The sequence below is a fragment of the Mugil cephalus genome, chromosome 1 (genome assembly GCF_022458985.1).
Source record: "Mugil cephalus isolate CIBA_MC_2020 chromosome 1, CIBA_Mcephalus_1.1, whole genome shotgun sequence".
Taxonomy (NCBI): domain Eukaryota; kingdom Metazoa; phylum Chordata; class Actinopteri; order Mugiliformes; family Mugilidae; genus Mugil; species Mugil cephalus.
Genome location: NC_061770.1, coordinates 14,611,622 through 14,636,586, shown reverse-complemented (window position 1 = coordinate 14,636,586; position 24,965 = coordinate 14,611,622). Strand labels below are relative to the sequence as shown.

Sequence of the window (24,965 nt, the reverse complement as noted above, 5' to 3'; positions counted from 1 at the left end):
TACGTGTCTCAATAGCATCTACGCCCAATCCCTACTTTAAACCTAACTAACTATAAGCCTAAAATTAAGTCTGACATACACACAATACACACTCAGCTAATGTTGGATTAATATTTTCCTTTCTATCAACACGCTGCACTTCCTCTTGCTATCCATATGCAACACGCTCAACAGTGCCAGTGCTGTTTTGTGCGGAGGAAGAGAAAAGAGAGTGAGTGTGACTGAAGGTTGTAATGGAAAAACAAGGTCAGCAAAAACCAGCATGGTACAACAGTTTAAGTTAGCAGAGGACTGTCGTTACATGGCATCCGTCCAGTTACTCAACAAAGGGCATGAAACTTTCGTGAAATTCAACAAACGCGAAAAATTCGTTACATTTTGAAAAATGGGCAGATAGAGGATCAATTGCTCCACAGAGAGACAGAGAGCAGAGGAAAGAGCATGAAACGTATAAGCCCAGGGAACGACTCTATTTATCTCGATATCAATCTCTCTCTCTCTCTCTCTACTTTTCTTCACAATCAAAGGCCTAGCCATGTCGATGAAACCAGGCCAGAGTCAGTGATGACACCAGGCCAGAGCAAGTGCTGACAGAGTCTGGCAAAGGGAGCACTGAAACAGAGGTTGGTTCCCCTGAGAAAGTCCCTGGGAATCTTGCATGAACACCGCGATAACTAAGAAAGACTCTTGTGTAAAGGACATCCTTCGACACGGACACAAAACATTCACACATACAACCAGAACAGGCCGAGTGCACGTAATCAAATCTGCCCGTCTGTGGTGGCTGTAGGAGGGAACCTGATAGGAGATATTATACTTCCATGCACACAGGCAGGCTTCTTAAAAGCATGAATATGGATTGGGATGACCACAATGTTTGAACATGAATAACACATGTATGCCAAAACCACACCACAACCGGTTCTGCATACGTACCTCCCACAGCACTACCCCCTCGGCGAAAGAAAAAAAAATACAAAAAAACACCCAAAAATGAAAAAATAAATAAATAAATGCATCATTATGCATTGGTCATGGTCTCGCAGACCAAGGGCTCGAACAGAGCTCCCACTGTTCCGTGTTTAGACCGAAACGCTCGCACAAGTGAAGCATGTGAATTTTCTTTTTTTTTTCATTTCAAAGACCAGCGCCTCGTTATTTCAAGTTGAATTCAGCCTCTGGCTTTTAAGATCAATGTGGAGCTCAGACTACAGCAATGACATCATGGTACCATATAAGTCATTGTGACGGTCCGTGGAGAGGCCCATAGGAGGAGATAAAAATCCCCATCCACTCCACAAGAAAATAGGGCACTAATGAGTGATATACATAGGTCCTATATATCCTATATATATATATACACCAATCGTGCATAACATTATGACCAACTTCCTAATAGTGTGTTGGTCTCCCTCTCTGTGCCTCTGGAACAGTTGTGACTCCTCAGAGAATGTACATGGGCCTTTTGAGGGTGCCCTGTGGTGTCTGGCATCTGTTAGTTGGGCCCTTTGGGTTCTATGAGTTGAGGGGAAGGGTATCTGTGGATCAGGCTAAGCAAAGTGTGTGTCTGTGTCAGGCTGCATCCTGCTGGGGATGGCTGCTGCCATCAAGGAGTGTCATTGCTGTGGGGTCGTCTGATCTGGTCTAGGTTCCCAGCAGAAAGTTGCATTGTCACAAGACGGTCAATATTATTTACTTCTCCTGTTGGTGGTCATACTGTTATGCCTGATCGGTGTGTATATACTTCAACTTGAGGTAGTCTATGCAGTTTCCATATGCCTTTAAAAAGGGTCATTGTAGAGGCCACTGTGCTGAGCCCTGCTCTATCTATGTGTCTGTCTGTGTCTCATCAGTCAAACAGTCTGTTATTTCTCTCATATGGTTGGAAGTTCCTGAACGCAGCAACAAAGAGGGGCTAAAGAGGGACACTTTACTACCACGCACTTCAAACACAGATGGGGGCAACAAACCCTTAAACATCAAAGACAAAGTGGCCTGACACATGAAAATGCGGTTTTACTGAAGTACTCTCATTTGTATCTTCATGAAGTCTCTTGACATGTCAGACATGCAGTAGAAACCAAAACATCTGCCGAGTGAAGCTAAATGAGAAAAGCTTTTGTGTTTGATGTTAAAAAATGAAAACAAAATGGATAAAACGTCTGTACGTCTGAAGGATATTTAACTGCTGCAGGAGGTCCACAAACTGGAGTCTGATACAGGCTTCCTGTTTTTAGAATTAAGGGTCATTAGAATTTTTTTTTCAACTTCTATCCCTTACTTTTTATGTTTCAATCACATAAACATCCAGCGGGCTGTTTTTGCTCTTAGTTCCGCACAAGTCAATTCCTTACGACTGGGAAGTGAGCACACGCATTATCATGCACCAGTTGACCTGTCATCAACCTTTATCATCATCAGCGGCATTGTGGGTGGTGGGGCATTAGAGCCGTTTGTAGTGAATATGGAGAGCTTGTCTTAATAACACAGATGAATCATCCTAACCCTCAAAGCCCTTTTCATCAGCGGGGGGAACATGTACAAGAGATTAACAGCCGTATGAAAGGAGTTTAGTTGACTCACTGGAACTTGATAATTTTATGGAGAATTGTCTTGCTGCTTTTCAAACCTCACTGTCTTGCGTCATAGAAGCAAAAGAATGCTTGTTCGCAGCAACGGTTTCAATTTGCAGAAATGACTTTCATAACTTTCTCTACAGAGTTTTTGTTTTTCTTCCTGTTCTATCAAAACGTCCCAAGTGAAGAGAACGACCCTTGACGGGGGGTAAAAGGCTTTATCCCGCACTGGGAAGGCTTCAAACACACTGCCATCTTTCGCACATCGCACACAAATCTGTAACTTATAGCCCTCTAAAACTGCTGGGAAACTGGAAATTTGTGAAAACAAATCAGACAGAAATGGTTACTGTATATAGTGCGGCCACAGTGTATACAGAGCTGTCGAAAGAAGTGTATTTTCTAAAGGAACGGTATGTGGCTCCCTAAATTTGAATTCCTTTTGAACAAGGTCACCGAAGCCGCATTTTCCTTTTTGCAAATATGACCATGAAAGGATTAGTCATAACACATTATGGGGTTGGTTCACCCAAATTACAGAGATTATATTTTCTCATGTCCTCTGGTGGTATCTGGAGGCACATAAAAAAAATTACTAAAAAAATTAAAAACCTTTAATTAGGAGTACTTTCGGGTGAAAAAAGATTCCCCATAAAAAAAAAATGTAGTGGTAAATGGTTAAATGTATTAATCTGTTAAATTAAATGTGTAAATTCTGCCAAACAAACAGGGATACATTTAAAACAAGGAATATATATCATTAACTGAGAACATGAAGTGAAAGCCAGTATTCATTGTTAGCTGAGCAAACTACGAGAAATCTAGAGAGTTAAGCTAACCTTCCCATGAACATCAGTTCATCTACAGTTCCATATGAAATTTACTCAGACATCCTTACCACTCTTTGGCCTGCAAAATAGACTATTGCTGCAGTATGTTTGGGGGTGGGCATCACACATAGGAACTCTAATACCCCTTTCACATCAAAACTCCCGTGTTGACACAGGATTTTCAGACCCGGGTCAACCTGTCAGTCCCAGGTCTGACCTCCCTCTGTGAGAGCTGCGTGCCTGTTTTTTTCCTCCCTCTCATACGTGATTGCATCGACAACATCATCATTACACATTTCACTACACAACAAAGTAAACAATGGACAGCATGGTGTATTTTTCAGTTTGTTGATGACCTGAAAAATGAACCAGTCAAACCCCCGTTCTTTCAAAAGGCTGCTGATATTCTAATAAATCATTGCGTCCCGCATAGAGCCCAATATCTGCCGCCGAATCTCCCCTTCTCCTCAGGTGCAGAGCATCTCGTGGATCACACAAGATGCTCTGCTAGTGCACTGTTATGATCGACAAAAAAGTGTGCCATATTGCAATACAAGCTGTATATAAACACAGTCGCACATGCAGTCCCTGATCAGTGCAATTTCCCAAATGTGAGTAGGGCTAAACAACACATTTGATTTGTTTGTTTAAAAAAAATGGACAAAATCTCTGAAGATTGGTCTCTTACGGGAGTAGACCAAAACTTTGCTGTTTTTGAGCTGCTCGCAGCCCTGGAGCTTCTATAATGGCACAGTCTCACGAGCCGTCCAGAGACAAAATCAGAATGGCAGGCAGGAACATCATCATGTAAATGGATGTGTAAGCATAGGGACAAAAAGATTAACGTGCCTAAAAACAAAATTATTCCAACTTTATGGGCAAAAGTGTAGTTCAACTAACATCAACTTGTTAATATTTGTGTGTGCTATAGTGATACAGTAACTATTTTTTTTTTTTTTTTTTGGCACTACTCAATACAGATTGAAACCTACTTACATCCACAGAGTTGCCAAGGTTGTAATATATATCTTCACTAATAGAGATAGATAGTATAAATTACATTATGGGCAGTGCTTGAACTTGACACAACATGTCAGAACAGGTAGTTCAGAGGTATTCAGTAATGTGATGACTGATCGTCTCAGTCTGTTGTTGAGTCAGATGTGTTGCTGTAAGATGAAGCTCAGCTTTGAATAGATAGCAGAAGAACAATGGTCTCATCTCTGACCTACAGAACCTGTAGCTAATATCATTGTGCACAAAGTAAGACTGAAAGACTAGTGCGATGACGGAGGGCAGCTAATTTTTGTACAGTGGAGGCACGGTCTGGCTCTCATTAAAGCGAGTCCAGCATGCAGTGACAAAACCGTCTGAACTCGTACATGAACCTCTGAAGATCTTTATGACAAATGTCTGGTTGGCTTAGGTTTCCTACACAAGCCTGGGCAGCCGCTGCTTTTTGCTTTTTTAATATTAACTACAAGTCCGTCTCCTTTGAGGTTTTTTTGAGCTCCACATTACACAGCTGGTGGACAATCTTAATGTTCAATTGAGACAAACTATCCAAACAAAGACAAAGTTCAGTTAGTTCATCGCTTTGTAGTCTGCCAACTGAAAATTAAATTCATAAATAACTTACAATTCTGCAGTTTAACTCTTAATAACCATAAACACCCAAGCCCCCCAGGGACGTCTACAGAACATTGTGTTTTATGAGATTGCAGATGTTTCTTTCTTCATTTCATATCAAGTGTTCGACTGAAATAAATATTTGTTTTATATCACTCTGTGTTGTGTTTGTGGCGTTGAGAAGATAACTGAGCCTTGAAATCCCCTTTGCAAATGCTTTGTAAGGCATAACCAGTCCTCACTTTAGATGAGCGCAAAAAAATAGTTTACTAACAATAACTATTTGTCTTATAACCACCTGAATTAATCATCCATTATAGTGAGAATAATTAATCAACACATTTAGTAAGTATTACTACAGGGCCTATGTCCGAGTAAACTTCCAGAGAAATGAGAGATGCTTTCCAGCTGGAGAAGCAAAACATAAACACATTTAGTAACTATTAGTACACGTGTACATAATAAGATACATAAATGTACATTTAAATAGTTTATCAATCGTTTACTTATGCTTTTTTGAATGGGCTTATGAAATACTGATAACTATAAAAATAATTTCTTTGTAAATACTTTAATATTTAATAAAAAAAAGTTTTAAAAAAAAAAAAAGAAAAAAGTATGAAAATACAAATATTCAACATGTTTTATAGCTGCTAAAGAATTTATACCTGCATGTATGAACTTACTAATGCCTATTAATGTAGGAGTGTTTTGTAAATGATGATTGACATATTTATGAATGTGTAGTCCGCAGTTCTTAACAAGTGTTACCCATTAGCTTCGACTAACGGACGAGATTTATTGTTTCTATGTGATGCTTACATAGAAATCGCAACACAATGCATCACACAAACTATTTTCTGGCATTTATGCATGAGGATATTCATGGATATATTTCTCCATAGCAATTATATAATTAACAATTTCAGGAAATTAAGAAATTATTGAGTTAGGTATTCTGTCTTAAAAAAATAAAGTTAAAAAAAAAAAAATATATATATATATATATATATAACCTGCAGAAAAAAAGTCAGTTTCGTGCAGAGTGAGATTTGGTCAGAAACCGCAAAAGTGGTCAAGTTCATGCTCCAGTTCAGTTCACACTACCAGACTGTAGTGTACTGCTCAACTGGAACAAAATCATCATAATAATAATTGTCATACGAAAATAAAACTAGATGATAGAATGTGCTTTTGTGCCATTGGTGTGTGGACCACCTTAAAAAAGAGGACCCAAATCAAACCTACAACATTACCAGAGTGAACTAAATTGATCAGGTTAAGATAACCATGTGTTTGGCTTTTAAAATACTCAAATAAATGCTGAGGTGTTGAAACCTCTGTGATTTAGAAACGCTGGGTGGAGAATTGGACTCGCTGGTAGAAAAAATAAAAAATAAAAAATATGACCAGCGGTTTCAGAGGCGTGGCATGTGGCTCGAAATGAGGGGGAAAATGTCCCCTCAACCAGGAAGAGAAATCATGGAAGAGAATTATTTGTGAAGAGGCACAGATAAAGAAGAGGAAGTGTAGATGCAAAGTGAATGACTGTAGAGTGATAGGGGCCTTTCAAAGAAAACATTTTCAAACGAGTGTGATCAGGAACACCTTCCAGGTGGAGAAAGGGAACATCCAAAACGCAAGAAAAGTTTTCAAGAGAGAACTCAAGACAAACACAGAGGTGAAATTGGGCTTTTAATGGTCGGGAAGAAGCAACGTGTTGAAAGGAAAGCCCCGAAAGGAAAGAGATGACCATGACAAGACAGGCCCACAGACAAGATAATGAAAATGAGAGATGCTTTCTTACCAGAGAAGCAAAATGTAAAGATAGAAAAGCCTTTCATTTCAAACATCTTCGGGCTGAGCGCATTCAGCGCAGAGGAAATGTATAAATTAATCGACATGATGTATTTCTACAAGAACATGCAATGAATTGTCAACTTTGGCTGACCTGCTTTTTTAGTCAGTGGTGCGCAGTCCACGTATAGTAAAGTGCAACTTTTGCAGTTCCGTGAATTTCTGGCATTTGCATAGTTATTACCTCATTTTCCATTTTAGACAAAAAAAAAAAAAAAATGGAAACACAGGACATTGCTAAAGAAGCGTGGCCTTTTTTGAGGCATACAATGCAAACGGCTCTGTTCTGTGAAACCACTTAAGGCATCCTGGTCATTCCATCCAGAGCAAATCTGTAACCTTTGTTTGGATGTGATTCCATCCCACATCAAGTCACTTAAACAGATAGATAAACCCCAAACCCTTTTTCTTTCTTTTTTTCTAGAAAAAAAAAGGAATCACGTTGTTAAAGACCAGACATTCATCGTGACATCGTGAAGAAAGACTAACACCTCAATCAGACAACAAAAACAAATACCATTTGAAAAAATATGAAGAAGCAGCGGAGAGTAGGGGATATTAAAATACCTATTATGTGTAGACATGCGTGGAAGTATGGCAGTTTTGTTTTTAGTTTTTTTTTGTTTGTTTTTTATGGCTGTTCGACATATAAAACTGAATCGTGCAAACATCTGCCAGACACAAAGTAGACTTTGCTGGATGAAGGGTGAGTTTCATTGGCGAAGAGGTGCCCCGTTAGTAAGATTTGATGATTTCTTAGGACATTCTTTGCATTTTGATTTGCGTATATGGAAGACTTCTTACTGCCTTTCTCTGTATTTTACAAGCCGCCAGCGGTAACTTGTGGAGTATGAAGTCCAGAAAGGAAACTCGGATTGAATCCTTGCCTCACTCCTGCCTTTCCTCTGGGACCAAACATTGTAATTTATAGCCCCCACGGACTGTTGGGAAATAGGAAGTTTGGAAAACCAGTCAGATTGTGGTCAGTGTATACACTGTGGCTAATGGAGTGAAACACCTGTTGATTCACAGTGTAAAATATTTGGCTCGCTGCTCCTCTCAAATACTTCATCTTCTCTAAGTTACAGAGACGCAAAATATGTATATAATGAGAAAAAATGAGAAGTGAGGCTTTATGACAAAAAAAAAAAAAAAACATCCAACGAGGACCAAAACCTGCCTAGTGCCAAACCAGCCAACGATACAACGACAGATGCCGGAAGCAAAATATTGTAGCGATGAAAACCGTAAATGAAGCCGGAAAAAAAAATCCCTTTTCCAAATATACAAACCTTTGACTGATTCAGCTTTTTAATGTAAACATTAAACTTCCAACCTAATCCCTATAAACTTTAGTGGCAGCCAATAGAGTTAAATGTCAGTAAACAGCGGTCAGCTACAAACAAGCTTGTTATTGGGAGCGCCTCAAATTAAAAAAAAAAACTATAGGTGTTGCTCAAAGGAGTGCAGCACGGTATAGGTAGTGCATAAAGGTCATCTATAAACATCTCACACAGAAACATGTGGAGGTCGTATGGACACAACAGTCCATATGACACACGCGCGCACACACGCACACATGCACACACACACACGCATACAGACTGATGGCACTGTATGTGACCTTTGGAGCTCACTTTCATTAAACCCAGCACGGGGGAGGGAGGGAGGAGAGAAGGAGAGCTCTAATTTGAGGACACGAGAGGAAACAAGGAAGTTGAGAGGAGACCTTTATGTGTGCGTAATTGGTCTATAGAGGAATTGCCAACATGCGCACGGCAGGTGGCCACAGGCCCCGTCTAAATAGCTGCCCCTATAAAAGTCATTAAAGCTTCCGAGACATGCCGTGTAAGTGTGTGTTTGAGGTGAGCAAAGAGAAGGGGGGAGGTGGTGGTGGTGGTGGTGGTGGTGGTGGTTGGGGGGGCATATGTGACATTTAGTACCAGAATAAGATGTTTGATGCTTTTCATTTTCTCCACCGTTTGTATCCTACAATGAAAAGATCTCATGATGCACATTTAACGATTCGTTTAACAAACAGGTGCTGGTCACAATGTGAGCTACATGAACATGTGCTCACCAAACAACTGCCTTTCTTTATTTTCTTTGAAAAAGTGACTTTATTCAGTGATCATGTTTTTTTTTTCTATGTGGAATTGAAAAGAGAAAGACTGGATATAGAAACAGTGATGCTCTGTAGAGTATAACTAACCAATAGCTGTCTGCTGCACAACCAGCAGCTGGTACCTTTGTTAAATCAACTTAACTGATTTCTATGGACATTTTAACACATTATATATTTACAAAACCAGGAAATGTCAAGCAAAATCATAATTCATTTGGTTCAAATGGATTTTAATGGTTGAGACCAAATCCTGATGGGAAAATTGATCATTTTATATTTATAGTATTTGTTTAATCTCTACATAATTTATTTTATTTTTTTTATTTTTTTATTTTTTTTACTAACTATGTAGATTTGTCACCATATGTGTCCTCTGTCACATATGTGTAATCACTTTATTCAATAACACTATAAAATATTGATCAGAGAAGAGAAGCTTTAATGAAGTGTACTTCTTTGTCAAGAAGGGGCCTAGATTTTATTTTGGGATGTTGCATTAATCCCTGAATAAAGTCGAAATAACTCACATCACATTTTTGTTCAGGCGTCCTGCAACGCTGCTATCAGCTGGACATTCACGCACCTTCTTCTGCAGGACGTTGACCTTTCTCTCCTTGACGTCCAGCATGTCCTTCATGTCTCTGATTTCCCCCGTCAGCGTGCTCTTCTCGTCCGTCAGATCCTGCAGCTGCTTGGTCTTCTTGGTCAGGAACTGCTCCTTCTCCTCCAGACGCACCCGCAGAGCATCAACCTACAATTAATCAAGACGCGAATGTAAGAAATCCAGGATGGAGAAACAGACATCAGAGAGCAGCTGCTGCACGACACACAAAAAAACATGCGGTGATATAGCGATAAAGGCCAGTGTTCACACAGCGTGGATGGACAGGTCAGGATATAGGTTGAAAGTAATCTGTAAGAGATTGCGCAAGGTAGACCACTTGAGAATGAACCTGGGCTAAGTAACTGACAGTCAAAGGTAAAGAAGAAGAAAAGAGCTCACAGAAACACTGAGAAATGTACAAAAAAAAAAAAAGTCAGATGAACCACATGTTATTATTCAGCACAGAATGTCTCAACACATTTACTTGTTGACATTTGGAAGTAGTAAAAGTTCGACTTTGACCCAATGTTCTTGATATGAACCACCGAGGACCGATGCAGTAAAAGCAACGAGTGTGTGAGAGAGAAGGAGCCTGGAGCCCGTCCCATCATTTGTTATTGAGAGCGTTGTGCGATCGGACCACGGCAGCCATACATCAGACCGCTCACACGCTTCACAGTCATCCGTTAAAATCCTCGGTATCTGGCTGTGTGCAGCGAGATGAGCGATGCCTGAGACGGCTCCAGGACTTCTTACAGGGCATATATCAGCGCTCTGCTGCATCGCTTACAGCGACACACACACACATCCACAGCCGACTGTCGTGATGTGAAGAGACCACGAGCTCTTTTGTTGCTCTTCGACGACTGATTTGATTTCCAGCACATTTCGAGTGCGGGACGCGAGACGCGAACCCGTTTGACATCTGAAAGTGTGTTACATGCGCAGAATTCAAGGGACACACACACACACACACACACAGATAAAGGGAGGCGGTAGGGGAGTGCTTGTTAACAGTCATTTTAACAAGTGTTACTTGGACACAAAGGGGATGGTGTGAAAACACTTAGAGCGCAGACTGTTTTGCTTTCTAGCTCATCTCTCAAGTATTTCACAAGACATTTAAGGAGATCCGTGAAGGGGAGGAAGGCTGTTGAAGCATCTGGAAGGATAATTTAGTCACTCGGTTAGCTTCACATCAGCCAAGTACAACATCAAAAATAATAATTCTATAATATATAATAATACTGTGACACACACTGTGACATATTATGCATTAGAGTGCATAAAACACTCGGAGTGACTTCCCTAAGTGATGAGGACTTAAACACATTTTGGTGATGATACCTTTTAACCCTTAGGCAACCTTACACCAACCTTAAATCTGACGCTACACAAAAACTAATAACCCAATCAAGTCAATATTTTAGATAATCTTGGTCATACCCACGACTGATCTGAAAAAAATGCCCCAGCCTCCCAACATTAATTTTATGGAAAATAGCTAATTTTTCATGTTTCTTTTTTTCGTGAACAACAGTGACTTCAAGTATTTAAACTGGCATTTAAAGGGTTAAAATTCCTGAAAAGATTGAATTTTTTGGTAGTTTTGTAAAGTGCGGAAGTGGTTTAAGAAATTTATGCAGAAAAAGTCTGAAAAAAATATCAATCCGTTAAGTTTTTACAGCAGTTTTTGGACATGGATGTTTTTGCCCGCTAAGGTTACAAGAGGGTAATAAATTAATCATTATCAGCAGAAATCGTTTTGACTATCATGGTACAAACGGCATTAACTAGATCCTGCCGGTCTTGCCAAGGCTCTTAGAATAATCATTGAACCTCAGCTCATCTCCCGGCCCCTCAACTCCTTACCAACTACCTGGCTGCTATCAATACACCAGCTGTCTGCCACTGCCAGTCTGCCTCAGTCCCAAGAAAAAAGCAAGCCTGGAGTTCACACACTCTCTGACGGGAAATGACGGGAGACTCTCGACTCCCGTCATTTCCTCAATAAAATCTAAAAAAAAAAAAAAAATCTCAATTCACTTTTGTTGGGAACGGTATTGTTGCCCAACACAACTTACCAACAATAAAAATGGCAAAAAAGACGGCAGATGTGCTACAGCGAGAACACACTTAGTCACAGTTCGTTCCCACCTGCCTGCATCCGTGCGCACCTGAATGCGTGAACCATGTGGCCCGGAGACACACAGAGGCCGCCTCTCATGTGGCGGCATTAGAAGCAGGGCAAGACCCCCAGGTGTAAGATGGCGAAGTATTTATCTCATATTGCTCCTTTGGCAGATGACCAAAGCCTAATACTGAGAGCGGCTCTGTCCTCCGCGACATACTGTACACGGGCACGCACACACACTGCATTAGTGATATCACTAACCCTTTGTACATCCAGTGTGTGTACGCATGCGTGTTTGAAGCTGTGTGTATGAGTGAGAGAAACAGAGACCACCTCCACCTCCTCCTCCTCCTCCTCCCTTCCCCTTCAACTCCACCTTGCAAGGAGCAATTTAGCAAGAATGTAGCAGAGGGGCCTAACAGGAAATCCCTGCTGTCTCACCTGCACTGGCCCACTAAGCTGTGATAGTACCGCACAGGCGCCCTGCTAATTCCCTCTTAAAGCATTTAGCGCTGCCAGACGCAGCGCATGAAGAACAAGGGGAGACAGTTGGCCAGGTGACGAGGGACGGATGAAAGGGGGGACGGTAATAAGAGTGTAAGCAAGGGGAGTGATAAATGAAAGGCACGGGATAGAGATGCTGGAATTTCTTGACAGATGATTTGGCTCGAGGACATTAACCCCAGTGACACGCTGCTCCACCGCTGGCTCCTTTTGACAGGAAGCTGAGCTGAGGTGCGACTTTATCATCTGGCCCACCTGCCGAGATGACGGACAGCTAACAAGATGGCGATTAACTTCTCTTCTCCTTCAATTTCCTCTCTGATTTTCCTTTCCTCCTAGGCCCGTCTCTCCCTCAAGCCACCACCAGGGCCTCTACTTAGGCAGCCCGTCCCTTCCAGCCGTGCTCCAAGCTCCCCGGGAGTTTTTCCTACCGCTGCTTAAATGTGCGGGTCCTGCGGTGAGACAAAGTGATGTGTCCGTGAGTCCTCGGGCCAGGTTGTCTTTGGGACAGGCCCACGTTTTCAAACCATGTTTTTGCTGCGCAAAGCGGGACTCATGCAGCCACGAGGACAACTTAAGTAGTCCCCGGAGTCCCTTTCGGTCATCAGGGAGTCCATTCTGTTTCATAATTACACCGTTGTTGTTCTCCCAAATGTTTGTTTGAGAAAAAAGAAAAGAAACGTTGAGGAGAACGGGGTGCACTGCGGTCCGGGCCCGTCCCAGTTCAGATCCAAAGGAGACACTGGAGACATTTCAAGCACCTCACTCAACACCGTATCATTTTAAAAAATTACTTTGATACGTTTTCAAGATGCTATCATTGTAAAACTTTTATTTCTTGGCAACGTGTCGATTTATTTTTTTTTTCGACGAATGCAGTCACAAAATAGAAAGCACACTAAGACGGCGCCTGCACACGCATGTTCGACAGTTTTGGAGGTGCGCACACACACACAAACACACACACACACACACACACACACATGTGCTGCACCTGCAATTAAACGTGCCACAATGCATAAACACAGGCCGATTCTCCTCGACTTCCTCTCTCACGCTTTCAACGACGGCCAAGATGTGGATTCTGGAAACCGGTTAGCAAAGTAAAACAGCAGCTTAAAGAAAACAGCTTCAATGTTTGTCCTCGCCTCCCTTTTCCCTGCCTCACATTTCATCATAAAAGTTTTTCTGGCAGGCGGACCTGCAAAGGTATTGGGCCCAGCGTCGGCTCTGGGCCGCGATCAACAACGCGGGGACTATGCGAGCGGAGCACAGTCGAAACGGCAGAGGAGAGGGAGAACCAGAGAGACCACAGCAAAGGCCTGGGGAGGCACCGATGCTTGAACGGTACCAGTTGTACTCTCACTCACCCACTTGGCAGCCCAGTACTGGAACTAGGCAAAAAAAAAAAACACTGCTTACATCTTTCCAAATGTTACAACCTAAGTCAGTCCAAGACATTCACACATGCACATCATGAGCTACACTCATTTATTTTGTCTTGCTATTCAAAGAAGATACGTGAATGTCACTCGAGCTGAAAACACCACAGTAAAAGTTATTAAATCCCAAGCGGGGGTCTGGTGAAATGCATCTGACGTCTGAACATCAGCGGTGCGCTACACACACACATGTATGAGCCATTCACTCCTTTGGCTCTTCGACATCCCTCCAGCCTGTGAAAATACAGCGAGAGGCACCGATTCGATTTAATTTATTTAAAGGTCGGTGCAGTGAAATTAATCATCTAAATTTATGGCATAATATTCCCCTAATTCATGTTTGTCGAACCAATAATGTGGCCAAGTCTGGACTGCATCACTAAAACACGGACCGCTGTTTCACTTCAAGACAATGCTAGACCACCGGAGAGAGTCTCTCCATACCACCTACAATCACTCAAATATCTGCGGAGAAATGTGCGCTTCAAAGAGAAGCCGGCAGACTTGCACATGATGAAGAAGCAAGAAAATGAACGCGGACTGCTCGGTTCAAACACCCAGTTACTGTTTTCACTCTCGCTAATTGTCTGTAGTATTAGAGGTTGGTGAAAGGTGAATTACAAAACCGGCCAGTGCATCTTATGAGAGGCATATATATACACTGTTCTTCCTCACACACATGGTGTGTAAGCGCCCGTCAGTGGGTTCATATTTTTTAGTCACACAGATGGAAGAAGGAGTGGTGCAAATTATCCATAGTTTCCTGATGAGGCAATAGAAACTTCCAATAGATGTCAGGAGGGCACTGCCGAAGCTTTAGACAGTTTTTCATCTGAGTGAATCATGCGTGTGCATACAGCGTAGACATTTAAGTGATTCTGGGTTCTTACATTTCATACGCACACACATACGCGCTGAATAAACAAGCACTTGCAGGCACACCTGAGCTGGCCATCCCAGGCACGACAACATCTGGGCTGATATGTGCGGAAATGAGGGACAATCCCCGTCCCGCGGCTTGGGTTGTGTGTCATCTGAGGGGTGTCACGAAAAGCCAGGTTGAGGCAACAGTCGGAGCTCTGATCGGGAGTCGTATAACGGACGGATCACCTCGAGGCCAGCTCAGGATAATAAGCGGATGTGAGCCGCCTCACAGCAGGAGCTGCAGGGCGGAGCGCTCTCATGTACACCACAACATCTGTTGATAAAACCATGGCAACACAGCTGTCTGCCCACGGGCTACAAAGGGAAACGTGGAAAAGAGCAGATGTAAAGCAAGACAAAAGAGGACACGTAGAGGCACCGCGAGAAAGATCCGGAGATGCGCTGTCGGAAAGATCTTCCTCAAGAGAATGAATGAATGTGTTCGAGCGAAACTCGAAAGTCGTCATCTTGGTATTGGGCCGGTGGATGGATACACAGCGCTGAAAGCGTAAGAGGACTCGAGCCCGAGCAGCATCACACTAACCCTCACTGCACACAGCTGCTTCAATCCCTTGTTCACCCTCCATCCATCATCATTACATCCTCCAGCTGACACACACATACAAGATACACATTCGCAACGCGCGCGCATATAAAGGAAGAGAAGCTGCAGGCGTTCCCCCTCATTAACGCTCGCTCCTTCTTTGATTATTTTTCCTGATCATTTCCAGTGCTGTGCGCCAGTTGCTACATCCTGTTTCCAAGGAATCCATTTCCTGTCAAACCACAGTGAACCATCACTCTGGCAAACATGTGGAGAATGAATGTGCAGTGTAGGTGCCTGAAATGAGTTTGATTAACAAGTCAAACAGTTGCCGGGGCTGTATAGTTCAGATATAGATTTGCACAAGTGGCGGTCAACGTGTTATTCATATTATTTCATTCAAATGCAACCACTGGAATCTACTCCTTCATTCGGTAGGCCATGCGATAATTTAACCGTCTCCAGGTGATTTCCAACAAACGGGGCCCTCAGCCAAGATTTCTGTAAAACTGACAGCGCTGTAACATTTGAGGCATAATTTTAGCTTGCGAGGTACTATCCCCATCCATCAATCCCAAATTCTTGAGGTTATTACTACAAGGAAAGCTTCAGGTCACACAGTTGCAACAACTAAAATGGAGCATGCTCAAACTTAACTTCTACACTCTGAACCTCTCTTCTTGTACCTGATGAGGAAGCACTCATTTATAGGCCCATGTAAAATGCTTGGCTCATTAAAGCCTCCCGCTGTGAGGGTAAACACACAAGCACACTGTAGCAGCAGACTCTAACCAGCCCCGTTCAGACTTTGCATTAACATCCGACCGGGGCAATCCAATCACAAGTGCCCAGATTTTAGTGCTCGTGGTTACACCTGGTATTAAAATGCGTCTCTAAATGCGTCGCCAGCCAGCACCGGAGATCTGATCTTAGTTTCGTGCTCTGTATGCAAATAAAAACCGACATCATTTGGGGCACGGCGGAATATTTTAACAACTACAAATAGACTCACGGATGCAGCTTGAGCAGCTTATTTTAGAAACCTGCACAAAGCTCAGATAATAACTCAAACCCTTGAAACTTCCATACACATAAATTATGATAATATAATTATTATCTATCTTATTACAACAATATTAAGCACATGCAATTATTATTATTATTATTTTTAATGAAGAAACGACAGTGTACTTGTATAATATGTCAGTTTTCATTTAGACTATTTTAGTATTCGTATTAAACAGGATATTAAATTTCAGTAAAAGTCTCTCCTTACCAATGAACACATTGCTTTTTCCTTTTCATCTGATTGTTTATAATAGCAATAAATGGAGCAAAACTGACCCAAGAGCACCAACTAATGTGACCCAGGATGTAGTCAAATACATCCTAGACCACCTATAATAGTGTCCTGAGGTTGGATCAAATGCATTCTGCTTTGAGTCGGACACTTGCGACTGGATTCCCCACTACGGATGTTACTGTAATGCAAGGTATGAACGGCGAAGCATTTGCATGTGTTCCCTTTCTCACAGACGGGTGGTGTCCAGATGTAGTCAAGCATGAACAAATTGTAGCCATTTCCATATATACATACCCCACAGGCACTTGCACCTTAGTGCCATTGTGGGATTTTGTGAATCCTTGAATCTGAAGGAAAGGAAAGGAAAGGAAAGGAAAGGAAAGGAAAGGAAAGGAAAGGAAAGGAAAGGAAAGGAAAGGAGAACCTTATTATATTTCTGCTTCTTCCGGGTTAATTATTCTATTCAGAGCCCTTCTGTAAGGAAAGTGAAAACTATGTATATTTGTGGCGCTGCATGTTTGTCTTTGTTAGTCCATGGGCACATGTGGGCACATGCATGTATGAAATTAGAGGTTAAGTGGTCTAACCCCGAGGAGTGAGGAGGTCAGAACAAAAAGAAAGGGGCCTATTGTCTCTGGCCGTCTCTATCAGAACCTCACTGGCTTCTGGTTAACCAGCCGCTGACTGACCGTACACCAAGCGAAGCCCTCTTTACACTCTGTGTTTATGTGTGTTTTAAAATAGAAGACAAAACAGATCGACGTGTAACTAACGGTGTGTTACGCGCATCTGAGCATCGACGCTAATGTGCAAGTTTTCATCGGCGCGCGGCGTTTGCCGACTCCTCCGGTCACGCTCATATTTACCTCATTCCCTGCGTAAACCATTAAATATCTCATCCCCATTCTGACCCCCATAACTCCGCTTTATGGCTTTTCCACATGGCCCCTGCAGAACTCGCGGGGGCTTTATTTTGGACCGTGTCATGTTTGTTCTGGGGGGCCCGATGCTGCTCTGCTCACTCTGAATCCCAAACCACACCAACCCAGGAACCCTGGAGCAAGCTGTAGAGTCTGTGAATGGCGACCATGGTCAGTCAAGTTCAGATGAGGTCATATTATAAAAGGCAGCAGTCAGGGACTCACACACAACAGCTCTAGTAATTAATGAGAGATTGACAATTAGCCAACAACCATTAGCTTCACTGTCTAATCTAGCTAGCTCATTGAGTTCTCACCTACTGTATATTTAATTTGGTGGACGTAGCTTCAACAGATTAGGGATGAGAAGGGGTTACGAGAGAAATAGAAGGAGGCAAGAAGACAGATGGAGTCGGACATTATGAGGGAAGTGAAAGTAGCAGACAGAGAAAACGAATGAGGCAGAAAGAAAGGCAAAGAAAGAGAGAACCCAGCAGGGGGAACGACCAGGGTGGAGTGTAACCACATCGAGACCACATCTTTTCTCTGCCTCACTACCTATACGAACCATCAATCAGCAACGAGAACGAGGAAAGATCAACAAAAATAGTCCAGCAGGGACCGCAACACACGGCACCATCACATCGCTCACTGACGAAAGCCCACAGCCTTCAACATCCATCAAACAGCTCTATTCTCCCACTCTTCAGAGTTGTTGCTCCATGTATTCTTGACTCTTTTTTATTATTATTTTTTTTTAATAATAATTTTCATTTTGTATGCCTCATCCGTTGCTCAAGTCGTTCTTGAGCCATTTATATCTTCTCCGAGTCATTACGTTTCAACCTCCAAAATCAAAACTCATCAGAGGTCTCTCCGGCCGACACCCGGTGAACGGCGGTGATGAAAGAGGACGCGAGATATTTGAGGTCACGTCTGAAGAAGTTAAACTGAAATACCGCAGACTGTATTCTCTGAAAATAGAGTTTTCCTGCCACATTGCAAAATATGCGTTAAGGCCAGGCTGCTCCCAACACCTCTCCTGGCATTCGGCGAGAAAGAAAATCTCAAATGTTACAGTGCTGCGTTATTTATGTTCCAGATTGTTTGAATTAAGCACCTGTCCAGTCCACACAAATGATTCGATGTGGAAAATAACCTTTCCATAGCGATCCCAAGCATGAATTATACTCTCCTCACGAATATGAACTGAAGCAGACGCTCGTGGTGTCCTTCTGCCGCGTCACAGAGAGTGGGAACTGCATCTCTGTGTGGCACGACAAGCGGCTCAGCGCCTCTGCCGAGCCAAAAACATTATAAAGGACCGCTCTAATCCAGGAGATAAACTCTCTCCCTCTGGCAGAAGATACAGAAGCTGGAATGCACATGCAAAAGACGAAAAGACATAGTCCATCGGGCTGGCAATTCAAAAACCATAGAAGCGGAGACCTAGCATAGAAGAAGTAGTAACTCTTAATCTTGTGCTATGTTCTTGTACAACAACAAGAAAGGCTCACATAAATCTGAGCAAAATAAAATGTGGACCCAGTTAGGATGTCATATTATTAGTCCATACACATGTTTGGACCAATACGCATGCTGCCGCGCAAAAAGACAAAAAGGAAGAAATTGTCCAACACAAGCACACTCCTACAACTCTGTCCAAAGAAACTTCTCCTTTATTGTTGTATGGACAACAACTAACAACCAAAGAATGATATAAGGCCGCTGACGGGGATCAGAAGATCTCTGAAATGACAACTATATGGTTTTCCTCAAATAGACGTTTGATAAAGTACTTTTAATATCTCTTCGTAAATTGTAAATGTCTTGCGTTCGTGAGGATTTTTATTTATTTTTTTTTTTTTTGATGCTGTTCTGCATTTCTGTCGAGTGTCATTGTTTTATTATGGTTTCGTTTCTGGTTGTAATCCAAGGAACACAACTGAGGTTTTGAAAATATTTTCTCTGAAGGAATGTTGCTTTGCCCTGAAAACTCAGGTCAGATCAGAGAACAGTTAAGTCAAACAAAATGTCCTGCACGTCTTAATAAAGTTCAATTTGGCTTCTTTTACACAAGTCGTACAGGATACAAAACAATTTTGTCACAGAAAATGAAACCCAGTCGGCGCAAACCAGCTTTGCAACTGGACTTTTGGCCTGTTGCTTTTGTAGCTGACTGGTTAAATATGCAGGAAGGTCTCTGATAGGTCACCTGATCCACCAGAGTACCGTTACAGCCCCGCATTGTCCCAGCGAGGGCAGGAAAGACACACTCGTCTACTGTATTAAAGAGTTAAGTTTCCACAGACTTATGCAGACTCGGAGTGCTCACGCACAAGTGCGCACTCATTATTTTCCACATTTTCCAGCTATCTGGAGACAGATTCAATCACATCCATTAAGAAGCTGTCTTTAACTTTGACTGACAAATAAATTCACCTCCATTTTCTCATTCCCATGCTCACAGTGCTCGCTATGTTCGGTGGCCAGTCCAAGTCTGAGACACCAATCTGTCTCCGGGGGAATGGACTACTGTACCCATCAACGGCACTCACGGTGAGAGCCATCAGGAAAAGTCACATGCACACTCTTGTATATATCCAGCGGTCATGGTTGAGAGAAAAGGAAGATGCAGTGAGACGAACGTGAGAGGGATGATTCTGTGAGAACGGCCGTCCTCCTTAACTAAATGATTGACAAGCAGCAGAGGAATGCGGGTCCATGGCTGGCTCGCTAAGGCCCGCTAAATTTCTTTACTCATCCTCTGGTCTGCCCACTTAGTGCGGGAAACTCTAGCCATCCTAAAGCGGGAGGGGGGGGTGCCACTTCAATAGCGGGAAAAATTGCTCGAGACCGGAGATGAGAGTCGAGCAATCAGGCCTGACAGTGTATGTTCCTTTTTGCGCGTACACGTTTGTGTGTGTGTTTGTGGTGATCAAGATCTGATTACAGCCCAGCTGCAGCGGCCTATGAGAAGTGAGAAGAAGACAGGCTTCACAGCGCAGTGATGTGTACGAAGTCAAAAGTCTTGTAGTCGACTACGCAACTCATTCGCCATGCGCCCACAGACCAATGCACGCACGTTAACAGATTCACACAGAGCTCCCGTACGCTCGGTGGCATGCTTTTTTCAGTGCGCCACCGGAGATCACTTAATATGTTTCAGTTCTATGAAACTAGCAGGTGGAACAGTCGTATGCCCTCATCTTGGTGTTTGTATTTTCTGCTGAGGTTTGAATGTTCTAACTGCTTTAAGTATGATGCATTCAGCAAACGGTTAGGGCCAAGATTCCTTACACATGTATGGAAAATTAGAAGTAATTTTGGGCCAAATTGCTTCCTGTGAAGTCGAGTGGACATAGTTAGCAGGTCGCTCTCCACTGCAGAACGCGAAGAGATCTAAAGCGTCACTCCCAAGCCCAGAACGGGATGGAGAAAAATGCAAAGAGTTCTCCAGCTCTCAACCTCCCACACACACATAAACACAAGCACTCTGTATTTGCAATGCCCTCCATCCCTAACAACGGTGATAAAATCATTAGAGCTGTGGAATTTAAAAACTTCAAACATGAGGAAGAAAAAGCTTCCAGCTTTAGCGAGCCCTCGGACTGACCTGGCCCCCACGCACGAGTCCACTGGTGGCCTAAAGTAGCCACGCGCATAGTGTAGTGTTCCACCCACTACAACAAGGTAGGTACAAAAGTTACTTACCTCTGTCTGCAGTGTATTGGCGCGTTGCTCCTTGGCACTGAGCGACTCTTTTAGCACCTCGATGTGTTGCTTGCAGTCCGAGTTCTGGTTGGTCAGTGTTTCCAGTTTGGTCTGCAGGGCCTGCATTTCTGACTCCTTCCTGTTCAGCTCCTGCTTCAGCTGCTCTATCTGACAATGGCACACACAAACATGCAATGTTAAAACCTTTCAGCCATCGTTGAGCGAGCTGAGTCTTTGTCGGCCTTGATAAACGATCTAGTGGACACCGACTCCTGCCCTTTAAAGTCCTGACTTTGTGACCATTCGGGAGGAAAAATGTTAAAAACCTTGCTTTAACATTAAAATGACTGAATTTGTGATTCTTTGAATTTGTAGTCATTTTTCCAGTGCCTGCCAAAGTTAGCTTGGTTGCTAATTTTAGCTGCCTATCCCCCATTCCTAAGCATGGCTATCGTTTGTCTAAACTAGTGACAGTAACATAATTGGTCGGGAATTGACAAAGCGTCGGAGCCCTCTGGTTCGTGGTCACCACACTAGTTGGAAGGCCAACAAAGGGTTAACTGATACAGAAATAGTTTTGAAAGTGAGGAAAAAAAATAATTTTTTTCATTAAAAGCACACAAAGACAATGCTGCACACACTGCAATGCAATTGAGCTGCAATGCAATTAGTGAACCTTACCATTTTCAACACACTTTCTTCCTCATGAGAAGAAAGAGGAATGCATTATTCTGCATGCAGTCATGCAATTACGTATAAAGAAGTTTTGTTTCTTCAAATGCTAGTCAAAGGGCTGAGAATCCTAAAATACTTTCAATAAAATGCAGTGTTTTGTGATTAATTCAATTCAGCCTATATGTGTCAGTTTTGCTGTGATATCTTTATGCAGAGAGGCGATGAATTTTTATGTTGAACCATCACCCAACCCTTCACGATCAATCCTCACTCCCAGGCGTCAAGGAGGAGCCCCAGCCCTTCTGCGTGAACACACCAAGCCGAATAGGCCAAAAGGTAAGAATTCCCAGAGGGACACAGAGACAGATTGTTGTTAAGAAAGCCAGAACATAGCACAAAACCACACAGGAAATCAGATCCACTAACAGAGGGAGGTTTCTGTGCTGCGGCTGGCTGTGTACAAAAGGCTGTCATCCGTCTGCCGCTGCCAAAAATGCACGAAGCTGATTCAAAGAGAGATTTCTTGAATTGTTTCAGCAGGGGTCACTTCATAAAATGGAAATTCTGACTGGACCTGAGATTGGCCGATCAACCTCCAGTCACAGAAAGAGCCCAAATTCCCCCACCTCCCCAGCACAGGATTAGGGACAAAATACTAAGAGGCGGAGGGCTACAATGAGTAGGCAGTGGACTGAAATAGTCATAAAAAGAGAATAAAGAGATAAATAATGAAAGAGGAGAGAGACTAATAAGAGGGGTACTTCGGGTTGTTCTGTGATCCAAGGCTGTTGGGTGGGTAGGAGGAAGGTAGGAGCTGGTCGGATGGAAGACACGCATGGTGACAAGGCCTGCTCCTAAAAAAGACACAGACAAGAAGACAGCAGGCCACTAAGCTGCACGACTGGCTCTGAGCTCAACCACACCTCTGTCATACCATTGCCATGTTCTCAGAAGCCACTGTTGAGCCACTGAGTGGATCAAAGTCCAGAGAGGAAACCGGAGAGGACGGAGATGCTGCCCTCTCTGGTTTCTCTTATCAGAGTCGCACCTCAACACCAGTCTCCGCCACCGCTGAAAGACCAGGGCCCTAAACTCTTCAAGGATATAGGATGAATCTGTGGTGTATCCGTGTGCACGGTGACTCCCTGCGTGACTGTACATAGAGCCAGGGCCATCACTGTTGATGTATATCAACCCAGGTCAGTATGGGTGAGGAGAGAGCTCATTTCTCCATTCCTCTGTCATTTGTAGGTGCACATTTGTCTGTCAGGGCCACATTCATTAAAAAACAAAAAAACATCTCTTTTGTGATTGCATCAGTAATTTCCCCAATGCAATGACAAATGGGTTCTACAAAGAACACCATTAGCGAACCAAAGAGACTCCCCGACCTTTGTGCGTCGGTTCATGTGCCTATTCAAATGTGTGCATGTCAGTCTGTGCAGGGATATAGACACGTGTGCGCTGATGAATAATCCAGTACACAGCCCCGGACAGGTGATTCTAAGGTGTTGTTGCCAGCTAAAGGCAGGACAGTAAACAGACACGGTGGACTGTAAGCTGATACGTGGCTGTTTCAGAACAGAACTGTCACGTAAGTTGCATAAGCGCGTGTGGCCATCGTAACACACGGTAACGAACTGTAGGTGAAGTACACAGCACATTCATGGGAAATACATAAGAGGCAAGAAAAAACATTTTACTGCTAACTAATACTCAGAAGCTCACTTTAAATATGAAGTGTAGGAGTGTTGGCAGTCATGCAACATTGGAGGCGCAAAGCAAAAACAGCTAGAAAAAAATAAAAAATAAAACCCACAACATAGTGCATCATTCCCCGCAAGTCAGCAGCAGGCCATCGAGACTGCTGACTTGCTTCTCCATAAGCATGCAATGGCGACTTGTAACATGCACATCACCAAGCTCTCATGCACTTGCCGTTTACGTTTCAAGACAAGCATGCACCACTTCATGTGGATGTATCACCATCTCAGGTGGCATGCAAGATATTCTACCTTAGTCTTCATGAATTTGGAATGACTCTTGTAGACCTCCACCTGCTTGAGCTCATCCTGCCTGTCGTCAGGGTGCAGCAGGCCGCTGGTCTTTAACATCTGGACCTCATCCTCTAAGTCTCTGATGTTCCTCTCCAGGGAAGAGATCTTGGTGTCCTGCACCGGCAACAGTTGGCGAGCAAACAGTCAGCAAATAAGCAAATAAATAAATAAATAAATAATGGAGTTCTGGGCTTAAACAAGGGCTTACATATCCCATTTGTGAGCGGCTAGCTGTCTACAAATGAGTCAGGTTATCTACACCTCCATCAAAACTGTCTTGCATAAAATCCCACATGGAGAGGAATTTGAGAAAATGTGATCCCCACTTGCAGCCGGCCGAGTAGACAAATTGGCACCATCAAGATCTGATGCTTGTTTGAGATTAGACTAGATTAGACTATTTATCAAAGTATGGACGAATAAATAACACTATGCAATTTCTGTGAGGGTCACTTTAAAAAGCATGAAAACCCCTCAGCTGAAAATAGCGCTAAACAGCCACTCAGCATATTTACAAAATACCTCTTGTAGCTCACTTTTGACTTATTTATGCATGTGTCCGAAAGGAATGTCTGGAAAAGAGGGGAAAATCTGAGGCAGCCACTTGTGTCCAGCCAGGATGTATTCCTTTGCCATATCGACGAAGGAATGCAATTGTCTGTCATGGACAGGTCCTGGGGTTGTTTAGTTGCACGGGTTCAGAGATACTTTAAATGCTAAACCTTGGAAGAGAGGGGAAAGGTAATTGAATAACTGGAAGCAGATTGCGTGATGCCATCAGCCCAGACCACAGGCACCATGTATGCATCTGACCTCGGCCTGGCGCACACCGCCGCATATACAATACAATCCTAGAAGCACACACATAGACCACGCAGGAATGCAAAAAGGTAAATATAACGCAAACAAACACAGAGGATATGCAGAGGCTTCCAATGTACAAAAAGTCTCAGTCAGACATTTATGGGAGTCCTCCTGACTTACACACACATAAGCACAGGTTTCTGTACCATAAGCTATGTATCTGACTTTAATAACTGATTGTTATCAGTTTCTGAGAAAATATCACTCAGAGGAAGTGAAATAAGCCAAATCCAAAGACTGTATATATATATATATATATATAC

At 42.9% G+C, this 24,965-nt stretch overlaps 1 protein-coding gene across 1 annotated transcript in view; it reads right to left on the bottom strand.

Annotated features, from left to right (window-relative positions):
• The window catches only part of LOC124996733 (ERC protein 2-like), a 144,526-nt gene that overhangs the window by 104,064 nt on the left and 15,497 nt on the right, over positions 1–24,965 (bottom strand). The window contains exons 5-7 of the mRNA XM_047570018.1: positions 23,797–23,952; positions 21,107–21,274; positions 9,601–9,768 (exon numbers count right to left, since the gene is read on the bottom strand). Of these exons, the coding sequence (XP_047425974.1) occupies positions 9,601–9,768; positions 21,107–21,274; positions 23,797–23,952 (492 nt within the window). The remainder of the gene's footprint in view (positions 1–9,600; positions 9,769–21,106; positions 21,275–23,796; positions 23,953–24,965) is intronic.